At 34.7% G+C, this 23,403-nt stretch overlaps 1 protein-coding gene across 2 annotated transcripts; it reads right to left on the reverse strand.

Moving 5' to 3' along the window:
- Positions 1–456: 456 nt before the first annotated feature.
- On the reverse strand, positions 457–22,186 carry anln (anillin, actin binding protein). 2 transcript variants are annotated; one of them, XM_058046980.2, is made up of 23 exons: positions 22,019–22,186; positions 19,400–19,541; positions 18,928–19,320; positions 17,207–17,487; positions 16,867–17,122; positions 16,574–16,749; positions 16,399–16,500; positions 14,968–15,049; positions 13,351–13,658; positions 12,106–12,254; positions 11,860–12,001; positions 11,624–11,759; positions 10,046–10,231; positions 8,934–9,060; positions 8,804–8,852; positions 8,671–8,724; positions 7,277–7,309; positions 5,936–5,954; positions 5,727–5,839; positions 4,244–4,330; positions 2,781–2,888; positions 1,441–1,613; positions 457–945 (listed from the first exon to the last, which is right to left on the reverse strand). In XM_058046980.2, the coding sequence occupies exons 1-23, from the start codon at positions 22,034–22,036 to the stop codon at positions 813–815; spliced, it is 3,267 nt and encodes a 1,088-aa protein (XP_057902963.2). In that variant the 5' UTR covers positions 22,037–22,186; the 3' UTR covers positions 457–812. The 2 variants fall into 2 exon arrangements, with proteins under 2 accessions (XP_057902963.2, XP_057902962.2); XM_058046979.2 differs by having other exon boundaries at positions 458–945; positions 13,351–13,661.
- Between the last annotated feature and the right edge of the window lie 1,217 nt (positions 22,187–23,403).

Genomic DNA, 23,403 nt, shown 5'->3' on the forward strand with positions numbered 1-23,403 from the left:
GTGCTTTTAGCTAGCAGACAATCAAATGCAGTCAATGTATATTTATGATTTGCCAAGACGGAGGATTATATACCTTTAAAAAAGTCACAGGTGGTCAGACTTTTCCTGGAGATGGAAAAAAATACACGTAGTTCACATAAAAGTATAAAAAAGTGTCTGAAAATTCTCATTTTTGCAGTGAAGTTAATGTCTCGTGAGGTTTGTCGCGTGACCTGGTAAAACACCTCCTCCTAGAGGCCAAAATTAGTTTAACAACAATGTTGAAAAAAAGTGTATTCTATGATTTGTCCACCAGAGGTAGACATAGTAAAAAGCAGCAGTATTAAAATTAATGAAACAGAACACAGTCTAGCATATTCAGTACATCTATATCTATGTAGTGCTCTACACCGATCACTGGTTGTCAGTAATGTTACTCAATGATCATTCAATTGAGATACACAAGCACCAGACTTGACTGCCGGAGGAACAGGCTTTTATTGCAGGCACAATAATCCCTCGTGAAAAAAATCTCAAATAAAAACACGTCAAGCTAAAACTCATAATTCTGAATCCCCAACAAATTCACTTCCTGGTTCACCCGCTGCTCATTTCCTGTCGGGATCACATTTATAGCAACACATCGTCTTATTTTCTCGTATTATGTTACAGTTACTAGTCACATAAAATACCTGGCAAGCAGTATATATATATATAGTATATGTGTATAGTAAACAGCAGTCGTATATATAAATAGTGTACAGTAGCAGTGTATAAGATGGCTAAGGAACAATAACGCACTGGGGATGTATGCCTTGCATATGCTAGCAATGCTAGCAAAAGCTGTAGGGCGTTTTACTTGCGTAACAAGCATCTGGCTGCCACATGCGCACGTCGGTTAAAATTTGGTTGAGCTTCTTCATCCACAAATTCCTCTCGTCTTTGGTGTCGGCGCTCAGCCAGTTTCTGCACAAGACGACAATACGAACCGGGTATCAGTACTGCATGAGTATTAGTACAACAGTGATACTTATTAGCTGTGATAGCAATCATAATAACAAGCGAGTAATCATTCAAGTGTATTACATTACTGCGAGTTCTACTGATGTCAGTAAACGCGGACCTAGTAAGTATCCCAAAGTCCTCGGGAGCGCTTGGGAGTGTGACCAATCACGGTGTAGTGGCCGTACCTAGAGGGGTATCGGGGGTGGACTAAATTAAAACAGAAGCAGGAAGTGCGTGGAACCACTCCAGAAAGAGGTGCAGAATCCGGAAGTACTAGAAAGCGTTCTTTGCGGGTTATTGTGTGTAGCTGCTCTATAGGAGTCAGTCCACAACTGAGCAAAATAATAGGTGCCAGTTCCTGTCGTTAAGTCGGTACGTCGATATTGGGTAATAGGAATGTAAAGGTGACTATAGGGGTGTTATTTCATGTCTAGAGGGCTCTAATAATGTACTCACGTGGTGACACACATGGTGTTCTTGCATTGGCTGACAAGAGTCTCTTTGTCGTCTTCGCGTTGCGGTCGAGCCGTGATGAGCTCAAACGTGTTCGGTCTGGCGCAGAACTCGCGGTTGGCCGGTTCCACCGCTCTACTGGTGCAGTTGGCAAGGTTGATGCGACCAATGGGATTCTGGAAAAATGCACAAGCAAACTTGATAGAAAATAATAATAATAATAATAATAATAATATTTTATTATTTTTATTATTATAATGTTATTATTATTATATTATTGTTAATAATAATCAATTATTAAATAATATAATAGTAATGATAAAATTAATAATAATAGAATAAATAATATAATAATGATAACAATAATAATAATGTATTATTTTATTATTATTATTATTATTGACTTGATAGAAAAAAACAATAATAATAATAATCTATAATAATAAAATTATTATTATTTTATTATTATTATTATTGACTTGATAGAAGAAAACGATAATAACCTATAATAATAAAATAATAATAATAATTTAGAATAATAAATAATAAAATATTGTTATGATATTATTATTATATATATTGTTATTATTATGATTATTATCATAATAATCAATTATTATAATATTATTGTCGCTATTATATATCTATTGTTGTATTATTATTATTAATTTTAAAAATATTATTATTATTGTTATTATTATTATTGACTTGATAGAAGAAAACAATAATAATAATAAAATAATAATTTAAAATAATAATAATTAAAATAATATTTTATAATAATAAAATAAATAGTAAAATAAAATAATAATAAAATAATAATATTTTATAATAATAAAATAATAGTAAAATATCATTATTATTATTTTATTATTATTGACTTGATAGAAGAAAACAATAATAATAAAAAAGAATATTTTATAATAATAAAATAATAGTAAAATATCATTATTATTATCGTTATTATTATTGACTTGATAGAAGAAAACAATAATAATAAAGTAATAATAATATTTTACTATTTATATTATTTATACTATATATTATTTTACTATTTTATTATTATTATAATGATTGTTATTATTACTATTATTGTTTTCTTCTATCAAGTCAATAATAATAATAACAATAATAATAATAATAATATTTTACTATTATTGTATTATTATTATAAAATATTATGATTATTTTATTATTATTATTATTAATTGGTGAATTTATAACAAAATTCCATTCAAATAGACAAAATGTGTATGCTTTCAGACAACAATATCTATCCCTTCTAAGCGTTTCGTGAAGCTGGAATGAGTCAGCAAGACTCTTGGGATTGTATAGATGTTTACCTTTCGTTTCTCATCATCTGGGTACGTCCAGTAGGAGATGCAGTACCCCGACAAGACGCACCATCTCCTGTGCCACGCCCCAAATCCGCTAACATCCTCAAACATCGTCTGGGGAAAAAACAGCAAAGTATCATTAAATATTAAATATTGTAAGAAAACCAGGAAAGGCGGCTGTTGTTTCATCAATGGAACATGACTGACACCTAGTGACCACTAGCTAATACTACAATATCATTATTAGTATTTTACTGTATTTTATGTGGCCCACGGCACATTTTAAAACTATAATCTAACAGCAATCAGAAAAAAAGGTCTGATTTTAGAAGAATAATGTTGTAATATTATGAAGAAAGCATTTTAGTAGCATACATTTTTTTTAATATTAAAGAAAACAATTTAAGTTGTAATATTAAGAGTAAGTTGTAATTTTTGGAAAATTAATTGGCAGAAAAATGTATAATATTGCAAAAATAAAGTCAAAATATTCAGTGAAGAAAAAAGTTGCCATTTTAGAAGAAACTGTGAATATTAATTAATTAATTAATAATCATGTCATTTTAGTTGCAGCCAGTTGGAAAAAAAATATGCTTTAAAAACATTTAATATGAGAAACAAAAAAAAAGGATTTTTTTGGAAAATGGGGGGTGGGGGTCTTATTATGGTGCATTCAATGACCGCCACAAAAGTAGGAAAAATCGCAGCTCTAATTAAAAATTCAAAAACTGTGGGATTTCTATTTAATAGTTACAGTATTGTAATAAAATAATATTTACTCTGATATAATGATCGATTTCTATGTGATTTCATGTGTTTTGAAATGTGTTTGCAATTTTTTTCTTCAACTAAATATTAAGATGAAAATAATCATGTCATTTTAGTAGCAGCCAGTTGGAAAAAATATGCTTTAAAAAAACTTTTAATATGAGAAACAAACAAAAAGGTTTTTTTGGGGGGAAAATGAGGTTGGAGGGGGAAAAAAATGGTAATATTATGGTGCGTTCAATGACCATCAAAAAAGTAGGAAAAATCGCAATTCAAATTAAAAATTGTGGTATTTCTATTTAATAGTTATTATTATATTATGTGGTATATAATATTAATATTATATTATATATAATAATTTTTAATTTCTATGTGATTTAATGTGTTTTAAAAGAGAAATGTGTTAGCAATTTTTTCTTCAACTATATACTAGGGTTAGGCCATACGACCTTTCGCATAAATCAGGATAATTTGGGGGACGTATGACGATACGATGATGGCGTGCTAAACTAAGTCAACCCCCGCTAGCTTCCATTCACGCTCTGTTGAGGGCGGCATGATGCCGCACTGTACCACATGGCAGCATCAACATGCGGGTCTCCACTCATACAGGATGTACTGTACTTTTAAAATTGGGCGGGGCATTGGGTAGTTATTGACTACCCCGATCCACTGTGTTGATGTGAAGGCCTTGCACTCACCAGGAAGCCCTTTCCCTCCACCCTGCAGCCAACTTCACACTGCATCTTCAGGTAGACGTGACCCTCCAGAGGACATAGGAACGGCACCTTCAAGCAAAAAGCAGATGGACGTGTCAAGTCAGGTCATCTGTATCTCATCTCAAACGTGGGATTTGGTGACCTCCATCTTGTCCCAATCACATTTGATTTTTGCTATTTCGGACCTCATAAATTCAAAACCGGGGGGGGGGGGAAACACTTTGCTAACAGCACTCGATTCATCACACTGCAACTTAAAACTCAAAAAGGTGTATAAACAAATACACAAACATGCCGAATGATTACCATTTAGGCCACACAGTTAGGAGATCGGGAAGACGTGGGTTCGATTCTCATTGTGGAGTTTGCATGTTCTCCCCAAAAAGACGCATGCTAGGTTAATTAGCCACTCCAAATTGTCCATAGGTATGAATGTGAGTGTGAATGTCTCACTAAGAAAAAACACTTTGCTAACAGCACTCGATTCATCACACTGCAACTTAAAACTCAAAAAGGTGTATAAACAAATACACAAACATGCCGAATGATTACCATTTAGGCCACACAGTTAGGAGATCGGGAAGACGTGGGTTCGATTCTCATTGTGGAGTTTGCATGTTCTCCCCAAAAAGACGCATGCTAGGTAAATTAGCCACTCCAAATTGTCCATAGGTATGAATGTGAGTGTGAATGTCTCACTAAGAAAAAACACTTTGCTAACAGCACTCGATTCATCACACTGCAACTTAAAACTCAAAAAGGTGTATAAACAAATACACAAACATGCCGAATGATTACCATGTAGGCCACACAGTTAGGAGATCGGGAAGACGTGGGTTCGATTCTCATTGTGGAGTTTGCATGTTCTCCCCAAAAAGACGCATGCTAGGTTAATTAGCCACTCCAAATTGTCCATAGCTATGAATGTGAGTGTGAATGGTTGTTTGTCTATATGTGCCCTGTGATTGGCTGGCCACCAGTCCAGGGTGTACTCTTAGCAGAAAACAGCTGGGATAGGCTCCAGCATCCCCCCGCAACCCTCGTGAGGATAAGTGATAGAAAATGTATAAATGAATAAATTCAAGATCCATATAAGAAGGATGCGACAAAAACTGGATTTTGATGAGACGGTGCGGACAACATAATCCTTAAAGAGCTCGGCATAAATCATGTTCCCTCGACATACTTTTTCGTATACTTTTACTGCAGTTACTTGGTTCCAGACCTGACCGTACAAAGTCGAATATCTTATCTATAAATACAATATATTCACAGTAACTTGCTTAACACCTTCTAAATGCAGTTTTTTAACATGATTAGAGCCCTCTAGACATGAAATAGCAACCCTATAGTTACCTTTACAGTCCTATGACCCAATATAGTAGACATAATAAAACCAGACACAACTCCCGGGCAGTGGCCAAATGTGAAATAGATTTCAAATGAAAGGAAAAACTTTCCATACCTTCTCTAAAGCAAATTTGTTTTTCCCCAAGGAGGAAAGAGTCAGCTTGTGAGATCCGACCAGGACAAAGTTGCTGGTCCGAACAGCGTTGGGGCCCCCAGGACTGGCAACAACTATGCAGGAATATATCAAGGTAATACGTTATTACTGCTAGGTGTAACATTACCATCAGAAAGCGGCATCACAGTATGAATGGGATTTGGACATACCTGGTGTTTGGCTGCCTTTCTGAAAAACAAAAAAAAGAAGACACAGGGATTTGTCAAGTGGCCAGTGAATGCAACACATTACACCGACTTGGACACTCGGTGGATCGTCTTTTAAGTACGCAAGTTGTGATTGACGTTGTTGTCAGCTAATGATGGCTATTTGGTCAAGTTAATGGTAATGGTTTAATTTCATTTGAACATGCATCAGATTACAATTGAATGCATCCCATAATCAGTTCACAGTTCCACATGTCCCAAAAAAAATTTTGTTTGTTTTTTTAAATTTTGTTTTTGTTTTATTTTAATTAAATTTTTACTACTATTTTTATTTTTATTTATTTTAATAAATAATATTTTTTAATTTTATTTTTAATATTTTAATAATGTTTTTTGTTTTATTTTTTTTATTTTATTTTATTTATAATTAATTTATAATCATTAATTTTTATTTTTACTACTACAATCAGTAACTGTTACATTTGTTCATTTCCTGCTTTCCTAATATAGTTTAAGTTGGTTTTTTTTATTTTATTTTTACTACTATTTTAATTTTTATTTATGTTAATTGGTAATGGTTTTATTTCATTTGAACATGCATCAGATTACAATTGAATGCATCCCATAATCAGTTCACAGTTCCACATGTCAAAAAAAAAATTTGTTTGTTTTTTTTAATTTTGTTTTTGTTTTATTTTAATTAAATTTTTACTACTATTTTTATTTTTATTTATTTTAATAATATTTTTTAATTTTATTTTTAATATTTTAATGTTTTTTGTTTTGTTTTTAATTTTGTTTGTTTTTTGTTTTATTTATTTTATTTAATTTATAATTAATTTATAATAATTAATTTTTATTTTTACTACTATAATCAGTAACTGTTACATTTGTTCACTTCCTGCTTTCCTAATATAATTTAAGTTGTTTTTTTTTATTTTGTTTTATTTTTTAATTTTATTTTTACTACTATTTTAATTTTTATTTATGTTAATTGGTAATGGTTTGATTTCATTTGAACATGCATCAGATTACAATTGAATGCATCCCATAATCAGTTCCCAGTTCCACATGTCCAAAAGGAGTAGGAAGAAGCAAAGCTTATTAAATCCTACCCCCTCCATCTGGTACTTTTACAATCAGTAACTGTTACATTTGTTCACTACCTGCTTTCCATAAGACAGTTTAAGGTTTTATTAAGGAATTGCATCGTCCATCATAAGCCATAAGCACACAATGACGTTGGTGATTGACAGCCAGTGATTGAACCACAGGTATTTTCTTCAGAAAATACCTCATTTTCAACAAAACAAAGGAAGGAAATGGTGTAGTATCAGAACTTACTGTGATAGCCCGAAATCTCTTTGGGGTGATTGCCTGAAAATGGAGAGAATAATCGATCAATTTGCTTCCAAGGGTAAAAGAGAAGTAGAATGGGTTGTGGTAAATATAGAGGAGTTGATATAACAATGACACAAAAAGTATAGGGATGTCCGATATTGGCCGTTTTCCCAAAAAAACGATATTGTCCAACTCTCAATTTCCGATACCGATATGTGTGACATGACACATATCTGTTGTATATAGCATTTTTAAAAATAAGCGGATCCCGAGGGGTGCCAGGGTTCAATTCCAACCTCGGGCATCTCTGTGTGGAGTTTGCATGTTCTCTCCGTGCATGCGTGGATTTTTTTTTTTCCCGGCTACTCCGGTTTCCTCCCACATTCCAACAACATGCTAGGTTAATTAGCGACTCCAAATTGTCCATAGGTATGAATGTGAGTGTGAATGTCTTACTGAGAACAAACAGCACTCGATTCATCACACTGCAACTTAATACTCAAAAGGTGTATAAACAAATACACAAACATGCCCCAAACATGCCGAATTGTTAGCATGTAGGCCACACAGTTAGGAGATCGGGAAGATGTTGGTTCGATTCTCATTGTGGAGTTTGCATGTTCTCCCCAAAAACATGCTAGGTTAATTAGCCACTCCAAATTGTCCATAGGTATGAATGTGAGTGTGAATGTCTTACTGAGAACAAACACTTTGTTAACAGCACTCGATTCATCACACTGCAACTTAATACTCAAAAGGTGTATAAACAAATACACAAACATGCCCCAAACATGCCGAATGGTTAGCATGTAGGCCACACAGTTAGAAGATCGGGAAGACGTGGGTTCGATTCTCATTGTGGAGTTTGCATGTTCTCCCCAAAAAGACGCATGCTAGGTTAATTAGCCACTCCCAAATTGTCCATAGGTATGAATGTGAGTGTGAATGTCTTACTGAGAACAAACACGAACAGCACTCGATTCATCACACTGCAACTTAATACTCAAAAGGTGTATAAACAAATACACAAACATGCCCCAAACATGCCGAATGGTTAGCATGTAGGCCACACAGTTAGGAGATCGGGAAGACGTGGGTTCGATTCTCATTGTGGAGTTTGCATGTTCTCCCCAAAAACATGCTAAAACATGCTAACCATAGGTTAATTAGCGACTCCAAATTGTCCATAGGTATGAATGTGAGTGTGAATGGTTGTTTGTCTATATGTGCCCTGTGATTGGCTGGCCACCAGTCCAGGGTGTACATAATGTGAATAAAGTCCTAATATTATGAGAATATTTTTTTTTTCTTTAAATACATAGAAATAAAAAAAAAAATCAATGTGTTTCCCTAGTTTCCAGGTTTGCTAAATGAGTAACAAGGATATCAACACAAACCTTTGACTTGCTGGCTTTCTTCTTCTTGTCCCCACCCAGCTCACGTTTTTGAACCTGAAGGTGTAACAGCCAACACCTTAGCATGTGGGTCATCTAACATGGAGGCAAAAATGGAGGGGGGGGGGGTACTTACCAGGTAAAAGACGTCGATATCGATGGAAAAATCACTGCAGACGTCAGCTCTGGCACATGAGAGGGAAAAGAGTGACGTTGCCGAAGGAGATGATAAAAGTGTGTGAGGACTATCAGCGACGGGGGCTTACATGCTGAACGTTGTGGGGAACGTGAGGGTGTCGCCGCTGAGGCCGCGGTGTGTGCTTGCGAGGGGCGTGGCCACCATGTTTTCCGCTCCGGACCGGATCATGATGAAGAAGGAATACTTGACAGATTCTTAAAAAAAAAAAAAAAAAAAAAAGCGTGGAGACAAGATGCGAGAAGAATGACTCTATTCTGTGGCGTTAATACACCATTCTTGGAAGATTACTGCTGGGATTTTAGGTTTATTATTATTATTATTGATATTATATTACAATATTATATTACATCACAATATTATTATATTATTATTTTATAATATTATTATTTTTATATATTATTATTATTATAATGTTATTACTGCTGGTATTTTATGTTTTTTTTATTATTATTATTATTATATTATATTACAATATTACATTAAAATTTTCATTACAATATTACAGTATTATTATATTATTATTTGTATAATATTATATTTTATAATATTATTTGTATAGATTATTATTATTATTATATTATTACTGCTGGGATTTTATGTTTATTATTATTATTATTAATATTATATTACATTACAATAGTACATTAAATTTTCATTACAATATTACAATATTATTATTTTATAATATTATTATTTGTATATATTACTATTATTATATGACATTACAATATTACAATAATATTATAATATTAATATCAATAATATTATTAATAATGTAAATAATAATAATAATAATTATCCACAGGCTGCACTTTGGACAATCCTGGTCTTACGCGGTTTCCAGTTTACCTGGCTTATTGGCATATAATAATATCAATAATAATAATAATAATAATAATAATAATAATAATAATAATAATAATAAGCCGCAGGCTGCACATCGGACAACCCTGGTTTTACACGATGTCCACTTTACCTGGCTTATTGGCATATAATAATATCAATAATAATAATAATAATAATAATAAGCCGCAGGCTGCACTTTGGACAACCCTGGTTTTACACGATGTCCACTTTACCTGGCTTATTGGCATATAATAATATCAATAATAATAATAAGAAGAAGAAGCCGCAGGCTGCACTTTGGACAACCCTGGTTTTACACGATGTCCACTTTACCTGGCTTATTGGCGGTAGAGCAAACAAAGTCTGCCTTGAGAGGCAAGCGGAACTCCCGCAGGCTGATGGAACCCTTGGAGGCTGAGATGCTAGCGGGCTGGGGCAGGGCGGGGGGTTTCTTCTGGCCTCCTGGGCCCTCGCCCTTCAGACGCTGCAACTCTGTCTTGAGCGCCTCCCTCTTCTCGGCTGAAGTCAAAAATAAATAAATTTAAAAAAAGCATGAGCATGTCTCAAGTGTGTGTAAAAAATAATTGGTCGATTCTATTATTTTTAAAAAAATTATTATTAATATTTTTTAATATTATTTAATTTAATATTATAACTTAACCCAACCTAATTTTCCAAAAAAAAATACAACTTCAGTTTGTGTTTTTCTTTATTAGCTCAACTCCATACTCCTAAAATTACATTATTTTTCCTCATAATATTATAGTTTATTTTAGCTAAAGGTCAACAGTCTATGATAAATGCCTAAAATTATCCATATCATACCTTTTAATATCGGTATTTTCTTACACCGCTGTTACACCCGCAAACGTAATAACTGCCCACAAACGTAATAAAATTTGCCTACTGCAAACGTAAAACTGAATTTATATACGGAAATTATTACATTTTGTTTGTGGGCGTACATGTGCGTTTTAGTTACAGTATATTATTGTATGTGTGATTTTGTGTGTATATGGGGAAGAATTAATCAAAAGAAATAATAAAATATAATAATAGTAATACATTTTTATTAAAACAATTGCAATTATCACAATTATGTTATCTTTTTTTAATTTAAAATAAATTATAATTTAATAATTAAAGATTCCTTTAATGTATTCAAATGATACTTTTTGAATAATATTTTTTTCCCCAAAAAAAATAATGATTATCTTGTTAAAATCCTCAAAATGACATCTATACCTTCTCTCTCATTAAAAGAAGAAAGAACAAACAACAACCACAAAGATTATTAAATTTTGTTTGTTTTTTTTATTTTGTTTTGTTTTATTTTAATTACATTTTACTACTATTTTTATTTTTATTTATTTTACTAAATAATATTTTTTAATCTTATTTTTAATATTTTAATAATGTTTTTTGTTTTGTTTTTAATTTTGTTTGTTTTTTGTTTTATTTTTTATTTTATTTAATTTATAATTAATTTATAATTAATTTATAATAATTAATTTAGATTTTTACTACTACGATCAGTAACCGTTACATTTGTTCACTTCCTGCTTTCCTAATATAATTTAAGTTGTTTTTTTTTTTTTTATTTATGTTAATTGGTAATGGTTTAATTTAATTTGAACATGCATCAGATTACAATTGAAAATTTGCCTACTGCAAACGTAAAACTGAATTTATATACGGAAATTATTACATTTTGTTTGTGGGCGTACATGTGCGTTTTAGTTACAGTATATTATTGTATGTGTGATTTTGTGTGTATTGTGTGTTTGTGGGGAATTTATTACATTTGCGGGATTATTATTGCATTCAAAGCTGCAGATTTGTATTACGTTTGTGGTTTATTAGGTTTATTACATTCGCGGGTCAAAATTCGCCCCCCCCCCCCGAACTCACTTGCTACTAGCAAAAGTCGCTCGGCCTCCGCCTCCACCTGGGATCCCTTCCCGTGTTCTTCATCCGTGCAGCAGTTGAGGGCCTGGCTGGCCTGGTGGATGATGGTCTGCTGCAGGTTCACCTCGTTAGCGAGAATCTGCACAGACGACCATAAAAAACGCGTCATCCCCACAGACGCCACTTCATTTTCCCGATTGCTGGTAAGCAGGAGTTGAAGAAGGAGTTGATTCCCCGACCTTCATTTTCTGTTTGATGCTAAACAGGCCGGAACCTCGCGCTTCCTCGGCTCTGCCGGGAACGTCCTCTTTTCTCGCCATCGCGTCTTTCATGTTGGCTCTGCCAGTCTCTTTCACTCGAATGGATCTATACGCATCAACGCTAACACACACACACACACAGTGGAAAAACAAGTATTTGATCCCTGATGGATGCTAACCCAATATGTTACACACGTGTATTTGAATGCTACATTAATGGAGTACCTGTAGGGTAGTTTTTGATCATCCTCTGAGGCGTCTACGCCGTCAGACGAGCCGCTCTTTCTTATGTTGGCTCGCTGGAATTGACCCGGTTGGCAAGCCTGGTCGGGGGTGTTGTTCTTCACCATGAACGAATTGGCCGGAGTTGACGTCTGCACAAAAAAAAAAAAAAAAAAAAAAGACGCAGAGTTAAACCATCACCAAAACAGACGTGGCGTGTCCCTAAAGCCTGGACTTATATGGTAATGGTTTTTATTTCACTTCCTGCTTTCCTAATATAGTTTAAGTTGTTTTTTTTTTTTTTTAATTTTTACTATTATTTTCATTTTTATTTATACTCCGGTTTCCTCCCACATTCCAAAAACATGCTATGTTAATTGGTAATGGTAATTGAATACAATTGAATGCATCCCATAATCAGTTCACAGTTCCACATTTCCAAAAGGAGTAGGAAGAAGCAAAGCTTATTAAATACTTTTACAATCAGTAACTGTTACATTTGTTCACTTCCTGCTTTCATAATATAGTTGAGGTTTTTTTTTTGGTTTTGTGTTTAATTTTTTAATTTTAAATGTTATATTTTTATATTTCTATATTTCTATATTTTTCATATTTTTATATTTTATTTTTACTATCATTTTTATTTATTTTATTTATTGTTATTTGTACTCTGTACTCATTTGTTCACTTCCTGCTTTCCTAATATAATTTAAGTTTGGGTTGTTGTTTTTTTTTACTTTATACATTTTTATTTTTTTAATTAAATTTTTTTTTTTAATTTTGTAAAAAAAAAAAAAATTAACTGCTTCGGTCGGCCATGTAAATCTAAACAAAACAAAATGGTGTGCGCTGACAGACGGTGTTGTTGACTACATTGTAAATGAAGCGCAACCACAATTAATGACCAGCGTTATCCCGCAGGTGTAAAGTCTTCCCTGGAACGATTTGGAGAGAGATGCCAGGAGCCGCCGCAGGAAGTAGATTACAGAAAAGAAAGTTAAAAAAAAAAAAAAGGGATAAGTAACGTTCTCAATGCTATCTATCAGTTGTGAGTCTGTTATTCTATCTACTATAGTGAGTAATAGGAGTGTAAAGGTGACTATAGGGGTGCTATCCATGTCCAGAGGGCTCTAATAATGTATTTAGAAGGTTGTAACCAGATTTTCTTTGCTCCGACTAAGAAACTATTCAATTATGAATAAGTCATTTAGACTTTGGACACTGCTGTTTTTGAGAACTGATACAAACCATCATCCTCCTCTCTGGACTCTTCACCACGGCAGCCACGGTCTCTGCCAGCGGCGTGAGAAGGGACATGGAAGAGATATTCAAGGCATCTTCTTCCTCATTCTCCTCGTCGCTCTGCTCAAGGACTCCCTCGAACAGATCATTGATGACCGCCGAGTTGATGGACTGGTCCACGTTCATCTCGATCTCCTTGACCTCATCCGCTTCTTCCTCTTTTGTGCTTTCATCCGCTGCCTCCTTGTCCGTACGGGGAACCTCTCTCAGTGGACTGGATGTGGAGGACGGGGCAGGATGTAGCAACTCATAACCTGCTATTGGAAAACAACAATGGTTGATCAGATGTCCACTTTACTGTTTCCGGTCCGCTTTTGGACAGTGGAACCGTGTTTTTCCTCGGAAAACCTTGACTAAAGTAATTGCTGTTATTGTTGGGTCCATCAAAGCATCCAAGCGTTAAGAATAGATGGTGGTTCTTTTACAGTTAAGACATTATAGACAGATTCCAGCTAATGTACGTATGCCGATGAGGCGTTCAAGCTCACTGCATATTGCTCAGTGTTCTTTTTGGTTGGCAAAATAAGTAAAAAAAAATCAGTCGTTTTTTTTTTTGTTTTTTTTTTTTTTTTTTTGCAACGAGGGCAACATAGTGAAAAATTAAAAGCTCATACTTTTTTTTTTTTTGAAGTAACACATATGCACCTATTTCCAGGAAATACTACATCTCAGTTTAGTGATATGTGAAAATGCGTATTATTAATATTAAAGTCACTCTTTGCTGTTATTTCACTCCCATTTTTTAATTTTCCAAATATTTTCAGAAATAATATTATGACTTTATTCACATAATATACTAATTTTACCCCAACCTAATTTTCCAAAAATTACAACTTCATTTTATTGTGTTTTTTCTTTATTATTTCAACTTCATACTCCTAAAATGACATTATTTTTCCCTCATAATATTATAGTTTATTCTAGTAAATAGTTTAATAATAAATGGTAACAGTAGTATAATATATAATAATTATTATTATAATAAGTAGTAATAAGTAGTTTATTCTACTAGTAATAATAATAATTAATGTGCAATGCCAATAAAGGAAGTCTATCTATCTAAAATTGTGCCTTTTCTTATAAAATGACACTTTTTTCTTCATTTCTGCTGTTTTTTCCCCCAATTACGTTTCTTCTTGGAAATTTTCTTCTGACTTCATTTTCATAATATTTTGACTTTTTCCAGAAATTACAACTTATATTAAATATCTTTTTTTTCTTTAATAATTCCACTTCCTGCTCCTAAAACACCATATTTCTTCATAATATCGGAAGTTTATTCTCGTGAAAATTGCAAAATTTTTCCTAGTTATAAAACAACTTTTTTCTCTTGATATTTTGCTGTTATTCTCATAACATTACAGCTTTTTTTTATATTTATTTTCCAACTTGCTTTGGTTTTTGTCAGACCTTTTGGAATGGATTGTTATCATGGTTTAGCTGTACTGTATAAAAGGTAGGTGAAACAATAATATGTATAGATGTAATCCTATCGACAGTAATAGTATCAAGTATAATTTGACCCATTAATGACAGAAGTACAAAGTATAGCGTGAAAAATACCTGTTGGGATGCTCCTTTCAGGCGTGGCTGGTGTCTCAATGAAATCGGATTCAGGATGATCATTGCTGTCCACGGCTTTGCCCTAAGAAGAGAATTAATTATGGAAAAAAAATTAATTCCTCTTGAAGTATCGATCTATAGCAGCATCACCCCCGTTCCTGTCTATATATATAAACTTGGTTGGGCAATACTTTACTGAGACGTTTGGTCGGCCATGTAAATCTAAAGAAAACAAAATGGTGACAGGCCTATTTGGGACCCGCAGGTGTAAAATCTTTCCTGGAACGATTTAGAGAGAGATGCCAGGAGCCGCCGCAGGAAGTAGAGTACAGAAAAGAAAGTAAAAAAAAACGCTCTCAATGCTAACTAAATTACAAGGTGGCGCTAGAGAGTCAATTTTGGAACATTATATTTGGGACCCATAAAATATAAAATTTTTCACCAGACGTGACGCGCCGGCAAAATTTGGTGAGTTTTTGGGCATGTTAAGGCCCTCAAAATTGCAATCATTTCGGGAGAAAAATAATAATAATAATGATAATCATAATAAACATTACAATTACAATAGGGCTTTCGCACTGGTCAGTGCTTGAGCCCTAATAAGTGGCGCTAGAGCAGGGGTGGGCAAACTTTTTGACTCGCGGGCCGCATTGATATGACAAAATTAAAAAAAAAAAAAAAATACGGGGGGGGTGGCAGACTATATATTTTACACGTAACAGTCCACCTGGTATTATTGTATCTGTAAAATTGTCTTGCAATCTGCTATTATTATTTATTATTTTATATTTATATTTAAATATTTTAAAAATAATAAAATATTATAATAATTACAATAAAATTAAAATAATATTATTATTATGTAAAATATGCAAATATAACAATAATATTATATATAATTAATATAATAATTAGCATGAATATAATAATTATAATAATCACAATAGTTCTAATAATAATTATAATAATCTAATAATAATAATTATAATTATTATTATTATGTGCTTGTGTCCCTTTTTTCAGGAGCACTTTGTAAACAACAGACCATGTCAAAAAACGAAATTGATAAAACCATCAAAAGGTTGGCTCAGGCCATGATGCCAGGTTGTATGTTGACTTTAAATGAAATACTTTGGAAAGATTGGGCGGGCCGTATTCAAACACTTGGCGGGCCGGATGTGGCCCCCGGGCCGTAGTTTGCCCACCCCTGCGCTAGAGAGTCAATTTTGGAACATTATATTTGGGACCCGTAAAATATTACAATTTTTCGCCAGACCTGACGCGCTTGCGAATTTTTTTTTTTTTTTTTTGCGAGTTTTCGGGCATGTTAGATTAAAGAATAGAGAATTAAATATGAAAAATAATTGAATTCCCCCTGAAGTATCGATCTATAGCAGCATCACTCAGTATGGACATCTGGTATGAACCCACCTTGTTGTCTACGGTTTTCTTGGTTTCCCCTTCCTGTCGGTTTTTCCACATATTATTCCCCCGGAATCGACTCTGAATCTGAGCCAGTTCGGACTCCCGCTCCTGAAAAGCGGAGAATTACGGTGAATATTTCTTTCCACGATATAAAGGAGGATAAGCAACAGGGCTTTCAGACCAGTTTTTGTTTCTGGATGAGATCAGCTGTTGTGGTTTGGGCTGTTTGGGGGGTCCTGGGCGCAAGTCTGGCGTTGGGTGTCGTCGTCGTTGTCCGCGAGCCAGCACCTGATGAGGAGGAGTGGTTGGTACGCTCCTGGCATCTCTCTCCAAAACGTTCCAGGAAAGACTTGACACCTGAGGGTCACAAATAGGCGCGTTACGATAACGCCGGTTGCGTTTCATTTGCAATGAAGCCGGCGACACCGTCTGTGAGCGCGCACCGTTTTGTTTCGTTTGGATTTTACGACCTACCAGGAGCGCTGGATTTTCCTTGCGGGACGCCGGCGTTGGGGGTCGAAGCTTTAGCGCTGAGTTGGGCTTTCTGGGGGCTGCAGGCTGAACTGGGAGCTGCGGAATGGTCTTTATTTTTCCAAGATATGGACGACGGGGACCCTGGTGGCGCGGGTGTTGTCTTCCGGGGGCTCGTCACTGGCTGAAATGCGGGAGTGTCAGCCTTCTGGGGGCTTGGAGGAACCACTGGACCTGGTTTGGCTAAGGGCCGTGGAAGCTGTTGGTAGAACCATACATACAGTGTCAATGTTACAGGAAGTCATTGTTACCGCGGCGATAAGACCGTGAAACTTGACTCGACCTGATTTGAGACGAGTGAAGAGGACACTGCCGACTTTTGTTGAGCGCCCGCGGCCGTACTTGCATCCCTCTGAGGAGCGGGCTTTCCTGGTCCTTTATCTTTGGGAACGACGGCATGGCTTAGGTCATCTTCCCAGGACCCGATGGTGGCAGCAAGGTTCGCCAGTCTGCCTCTCCTTCCTACTGGAGTTTCTGAGGACGCGGTGGGATAGGGAGAGGATGTCGGGACGTTATCGTTTTGTCTCGGCGGGGGCAGAGGTGTCGAGTCTGCATCTGACACGTCTGTCAACAACAACCGGAAAGGAAAAACATGAATTTAATGGTAAATAAATAAGCAGGAGTCATTATTTATACATTTTCACAGCAGGTTCATTAAAAAAATCTCTTTACGACCTTCTAAATATGCTTTCAAACATTATTAGAGCCTTCTAGACATGAAGTAACATCCCTATAGTCACCTTTACACTACTATTAGTCAATATAGTAGACATAATAAACATACCGTATTTTCTGAACTATAAGTCACACTGGAGTATAAGTAGCACAAGGCCAAAAATGCATAATTAGGTAGAAAAAAACATACATAAGTCACACTGGAGAATAAGTCGCACAAGGCCAAAAATGCATAATTAAGTAAAAAAAAAACATACATAAGCTACACTGGAGTATAAGTCGCACAAGGTCAAAAATGCATAATTAGGTAGAAAAAAACATACATAAGTCACACTGGAGTAATGCATAATTGGGTAAAAAAAAACATACATAAGTCACACTGGAGTCTAAGTAGCACAAGGCCAAAAATGCATAATTAGGTAGAAAAAAACATACATAAGTCACACTGGAGTTTAAGTAGCACAAGGCCAAAAATGCATAATTAGGTAGAAAAAAAACATACATAAGTCACACTGGAGTAATGCATAATTGGGTAAAAAAAAACATACATAAGTCACACTGGAATATAAGTCGCTCAAGGCCAAAAATGCATAATTAGGTAGAAAAAAACATACATAAGTCACACTGGAGTCTAAGTAGCACAAGGCCAAAAATGCATAATTAGGTAGAAAAAAACATACATAAGTCACACTGGAGTCTAAGTAGCACAAGGCCAAAAATGCATAATTAGGTAGAAAAAAACATACATAAGTCACACTGGAGTCTAAGTAGCACAAGGCCAAAAATGCATAATTAGGTAAAAAAAAAACATACATAAGTCACACTGGAGTCTAAGTAGCACAAGGCCAAAAATGCATAATTAGGTAGAAAAAAACATACATAAGTCACACTGGAGTTTAAGTAGCACAAGGCCAAAAATGCATAATTAGGTAGAAAAAAAACATACATAAGTCACACTGGAGTAATGCATAATTGGGTAAAAAAAAAACATACATAAGTCACACTGGAGTATAAGTAGCACAAGGCCAAAAATGCATAATTAGGTAGAAAAAAAACATACATAAGTCACACTGGAGTAATGCATAATTGGGTAAAAAAAAAACATACATAAGTCACACTGGAGTATAAGTCGCACAAGGCCAAAAATGCATAATTAGGTTTAAAAAAACATAAAAACATACATAAGTCACACTAGAGTATAAGTCGCACAAGGCCAAAAATGCATAATTAGGTTAAAAAAAAAAACATACATAAGTCACACAGGAGTATAAGCCACACTAATACACGTGTTGAATGTTAAATGTAAAACTGTGAAAAAAAAACCCTTACCATGATCGCCATCCCAGAATTTTCTCTGTTCAGCGAGCTTCCGCAGACGAGACCTCATTCCAGTAGCAGGATGAGCGGAATCTTCCTCTGGTTCCTCCTGGCTTTTTGTTGTTTCAGGAACCTTAGCGACAACAGTGCTGGTCTGCGTCTTGGGCGGAGCGCTCACAGCCATCTTCTCTGACTCAACAGTTTTTGTCTCAACTGGGCGGCCATCGCTCCTTCCCGTAGAGGACGTGTTTCGAACGCTGGTGGGGCAGAGCGGCGGTTTCTTGTCCGATGGGGGATCTTGGATCAGAGAAGCCACAGGCGGATTCATGTCTCCCTCGACGGGCTGAACATTTTCCGATGAACACCTGCGCTTGGATGGAGAAGGTTTGGTGGACGTCTGTGGAGCTGTGATGAAGGGAATCAAACATAAGTCTAGTGTGATGATGTGTAGCGATCCAGGTTCGAGATGCTGTACTGTACTGACCTTTTGCAAGGACTGGGGATGGGTCACCCATCCCACTGTTGGTGTCAACCAGAGGCTCTCGGGCTCTTTTCGCTGCATTTGGTCTCTCTGCCATTTTTTTCTGGAGGTTCTCTCTGCGAGCCCGAGTCCGCTCCAGTAGTTTCTGGTTGGATTCAAACACTCATAACGTCATGAAAATAACACCAGCAAATTGATAATACAACACAAAAGCCTATCCCAGCTGTCTTTTGGGGCGAGAGGCGGGGTACACCCTGGACTGGTGGCCAGCCAATCACAGGGCACATATAGACAAACAACCATTCACACTCACATTCATACCTATGGATAATTTGGAGTCGCTAATTAACCTAGCATGTTTTTGGAATGTGGGAGGAAACCGGAGTACTTGGAGAAAACCCACGCATGCACGGGGAGAACATGCAAACTCCACACAGAGATGGCCGAGGGTGGAATTGAACCCTGGTCTCCAAGCTGTGCCGCCCCCTTGTGAAATTAGTATTTTATTATTAGTATTTTAGTATCAGTATGAATTAGTATGAGTATTGTTTATACACCTTTTGAGTATTAAGTTGCAGTGTGATGAATCGAGAGCTGTTAGCAAAGTGTTTGTTCTCAGTAAGACATTCACACTCACATTCATACCTATGGACAATTTGGAGTTGCCAATTAACCTAGCATGTTTTTGGAATGTGGGAGGAAACCGGAGTACCCGGAGAAAACCCACGCATGCACGGGGAGAACATGCAAACTCCACACAGAGATGGCCGAGGGTGGAATTGAACCCTGGTCTCCGAGCCGTGCCGCCCCCTTGCGAAATTAGTATTTTAGCATCAGTATAAATTAGTATTAGTATTGTTTATACACCTTTTGAGTATTAAGTTGCAGTGTGATGAATCGAGAGCTGTTAGCAAAGTGTTTGTTCTCAGTAAGACATTCACACTCACATTCATACCTATGGACAATTTGGAGTTGCCAATTAACCTAGCATGTTTTTGGAATGTGGGAGGAAACCGGAGTACCCGGAGAAAACCCACGCATGCACGGGGAGAACATGCAAACTCTACACAGAGATGGCCGAGGGTGGAATTGAACCCTGGTCTCCGAGCCGTGCCGCCCCCTTGCGAAATTAGTATTTTAGCATCAGTATAAATTAGTATTAGTATTGTTTATACATCTTTTGAGTATTAAGTTGCAGTGTGATGAATCGAGAGCTGTTAGCAAAGTGTTTGTTCTCAGTAAGACATTCACACTCGCATTCATATCTTTCATATCATAATTTGGAGTCGCCAAATTGTCAACAAAGGAGTAGTAGTGACAACAGTCAACGATTAGTGAGGGATTTGGTCGGCAAAAATAATAACAATAATAATAAAATTAGCACAAAATGATGCACGCTCTCAGACAGTGTCATTCACTGCATTTTAAGGAAAGAAATACGTGCTCATGTTTCACATCAGGATTGTGAATTATGGGCAAAATTCACATATTTTTAAAAAATGTACTGTATGTTGTTTCATTCATTTAATTTAAAAACTCTTTGACAATATTACAATATTAAATACAAATATATTTAAACTCTATGCTAGTAAAATGACATTTTTCCTGATAACAGTACAAGTTTAGTCTCAGAAAATGTAAACTGTTTTTTCATATTTTCACTTTATTCTTGTAAAATTACAGCATTTTTAAATTTTTGCTGTTTTTTGTGTTTTTTTCCCTCCAACTATTTTGGTCATTATGATCTTATTCGCATTAAACATTTTCCTCATTGTTATTTTCCACAAATTACAACCTTTTTTTTTATTGTTTCTCATAATATTATGTCTTTACGCAACTAAAATTATATTATTTTTCATCATAAGATTATGACGTTATTTTTTTACCATTAGTATGCTTTTGTTGTTTTGTTTTTTTTTTGTTTTCTTGTTGGATTATATTTTCAGAATGGGCCACGGTCCAATAAAAAACAGATTCACAATCTAATAAATATATAAAAATATATATAACATGATATTCTGCACTCATTACAGAAAGAAGTTTTACTGCGGTGTAAATCTAGTCTGCCAGCTATGACATGTTGCCATGACAACATCTGCAAAAATCCACTGTAACATTCCATTGAGATGAAGTCATAAAATCCCAGAAAAAATGTCTAAAGATTATTGACGAATAAAGTTGAAATATTTTGACAATGTAAAAAAAAAAAAAAAAAAAAAAAAAAAAAGTTACGGCTTACATACTAAAGATAGTCAAAGCTGAAATGCAGGGTTTTTAACTTTACAAAGTGGAACTTGCAACCATTTTTCATGATTTTTCTCGACGTTTCGACCCCCCAGAGATCATTACTATAAAGTACATACAGTAGTACTTTAGTAGTATTACAGTAGTCTTTAGTTTGTAGTATTTAGTCACCTGTCAATAAATATACCCTTCAACGTAGGACTATTTTAGTGTATTTTTCCGTACATTATACAAACAAAACAATCAGAATTGGTTAATTAAGTGCGTGATTATATTCCGTGAGGTTTCTAAGTATTAATGCTAGCTATAAACAGATATATTCATAAAGAAATATCAACGTCGCAGCCACGTATAAATGATATAAATGCATGTACTCACCTCCGTAAAAGGATCCATTCTGTGTACAGATATTAAAAAGTGTACTGTATCTGTAGCAGCTAGTACACTAAAATGTGTACAAAGAGAACACGACGGAGTGTCAACGTGTCTTCTTCTTCTCCGTCGTCTTGCCTCTGGAAACGGAAAAGAAAAACAACCTCTCTTCAAATTTGAATTTCCGCGCTGGACCTACTGCGCAGGCGCTACAAGTCCAATTCGACCAATCACGATGAATGATACTACAGCGTCGAAAAATCAGCCTATTGGAGTCAAGTGTCTTTTTTTGTACGTCGTACACATCCATCATGGCGCCCCACCCCATGTGTCTCAAATGGAATACTTTCGTCAGCACAGTACTTAAAGCAAGAGCTCTGATATATTTGACATAGTGTTTAGTACTAGTAAATTACAATTTTAAATGCAGAAAACAATTCTAAATGCGTATAAATTATAATCAGTTCCAGTTTCCACGTATTAGCAAGCTAAAAGGCTGCTAAAAAAGTATGTTTTGTATTAAAACTACCGCTACATTAATAACACAGTTGCGCTCACTCAAGCATATCAATAACATGATAACACACGCACCATATTGTACAAATACTGGAAAAAGTACACTCGTACACTAACCGGGGCAAAATTTTGATATATAATTGCAACATTAACCAAAAAAACACACTAACCAAGGCGTATGCTAACCGAGGCTTCACTGCATTTGAGAGCTAATAAGCTGCTAACTAGTTTTATGATAAAAAAAAAGCGCTCCTTTCTCCTCCATTAACGGCTTATATTATTTTTATTATTATTATTAATAATAATAATAATAATAATAATAATAATAATAATAATAATAATAATAATAATAATAATAATTTATATATTGTATTATATATTTATTTATTATTTATTTATTATTTTAAATATATATATATATATTAAATTATGGGCAAAATTCCCATATTTTTTAAAATGTACTGTATGTTGCTTCAGTCATTAATATAAAAAAACTCTTGACAATATTACAATATTAAATACAAATACATTTAAACTCTATGCTAGTAAAATTACATTTTTCCTGATAACAGTACAAGTTTAGTCTTGTAATTTAAACTTTTTTCTGTTATACACTTTTTTTTCATATTTTCACTTTATTCTTGTAAAATTACAGTATTTTAAAATTTCTGCAGGTTTTTTTTTTTGTTTTTTTCCCCAAACTATTTTGGTTATTATGATTTTATTCACATTAAACATTTTCCCCATTGTTATTTTCCACAAATTACAACCTTTTTTTGTTTGTTTCTCATAATATTATGTCTTTACGCAACTAAAATTATATTATTTTTCATCATAATATTATGACGTTATTATTTTACCATTAGTATGCTTTT

Source organism: Doryrhamphus excisus, linkage group LG7 (assembly GCF_037039965.1).
Source record: "Doryrhamphus excisus strain RoL-2023G ecotype Guam linkage group LG7, RoL_Dexc_Guam_v1.1, whole genome shotgun sequence".
In the NCBI taxonomy this organism is placed as follows: Eukaryota; Metazoa; Chordata; class Actinopteri; order Syngnathiformes; family Syngnathidae; genus Doryrhamphus; species Doryrhamphus excisus.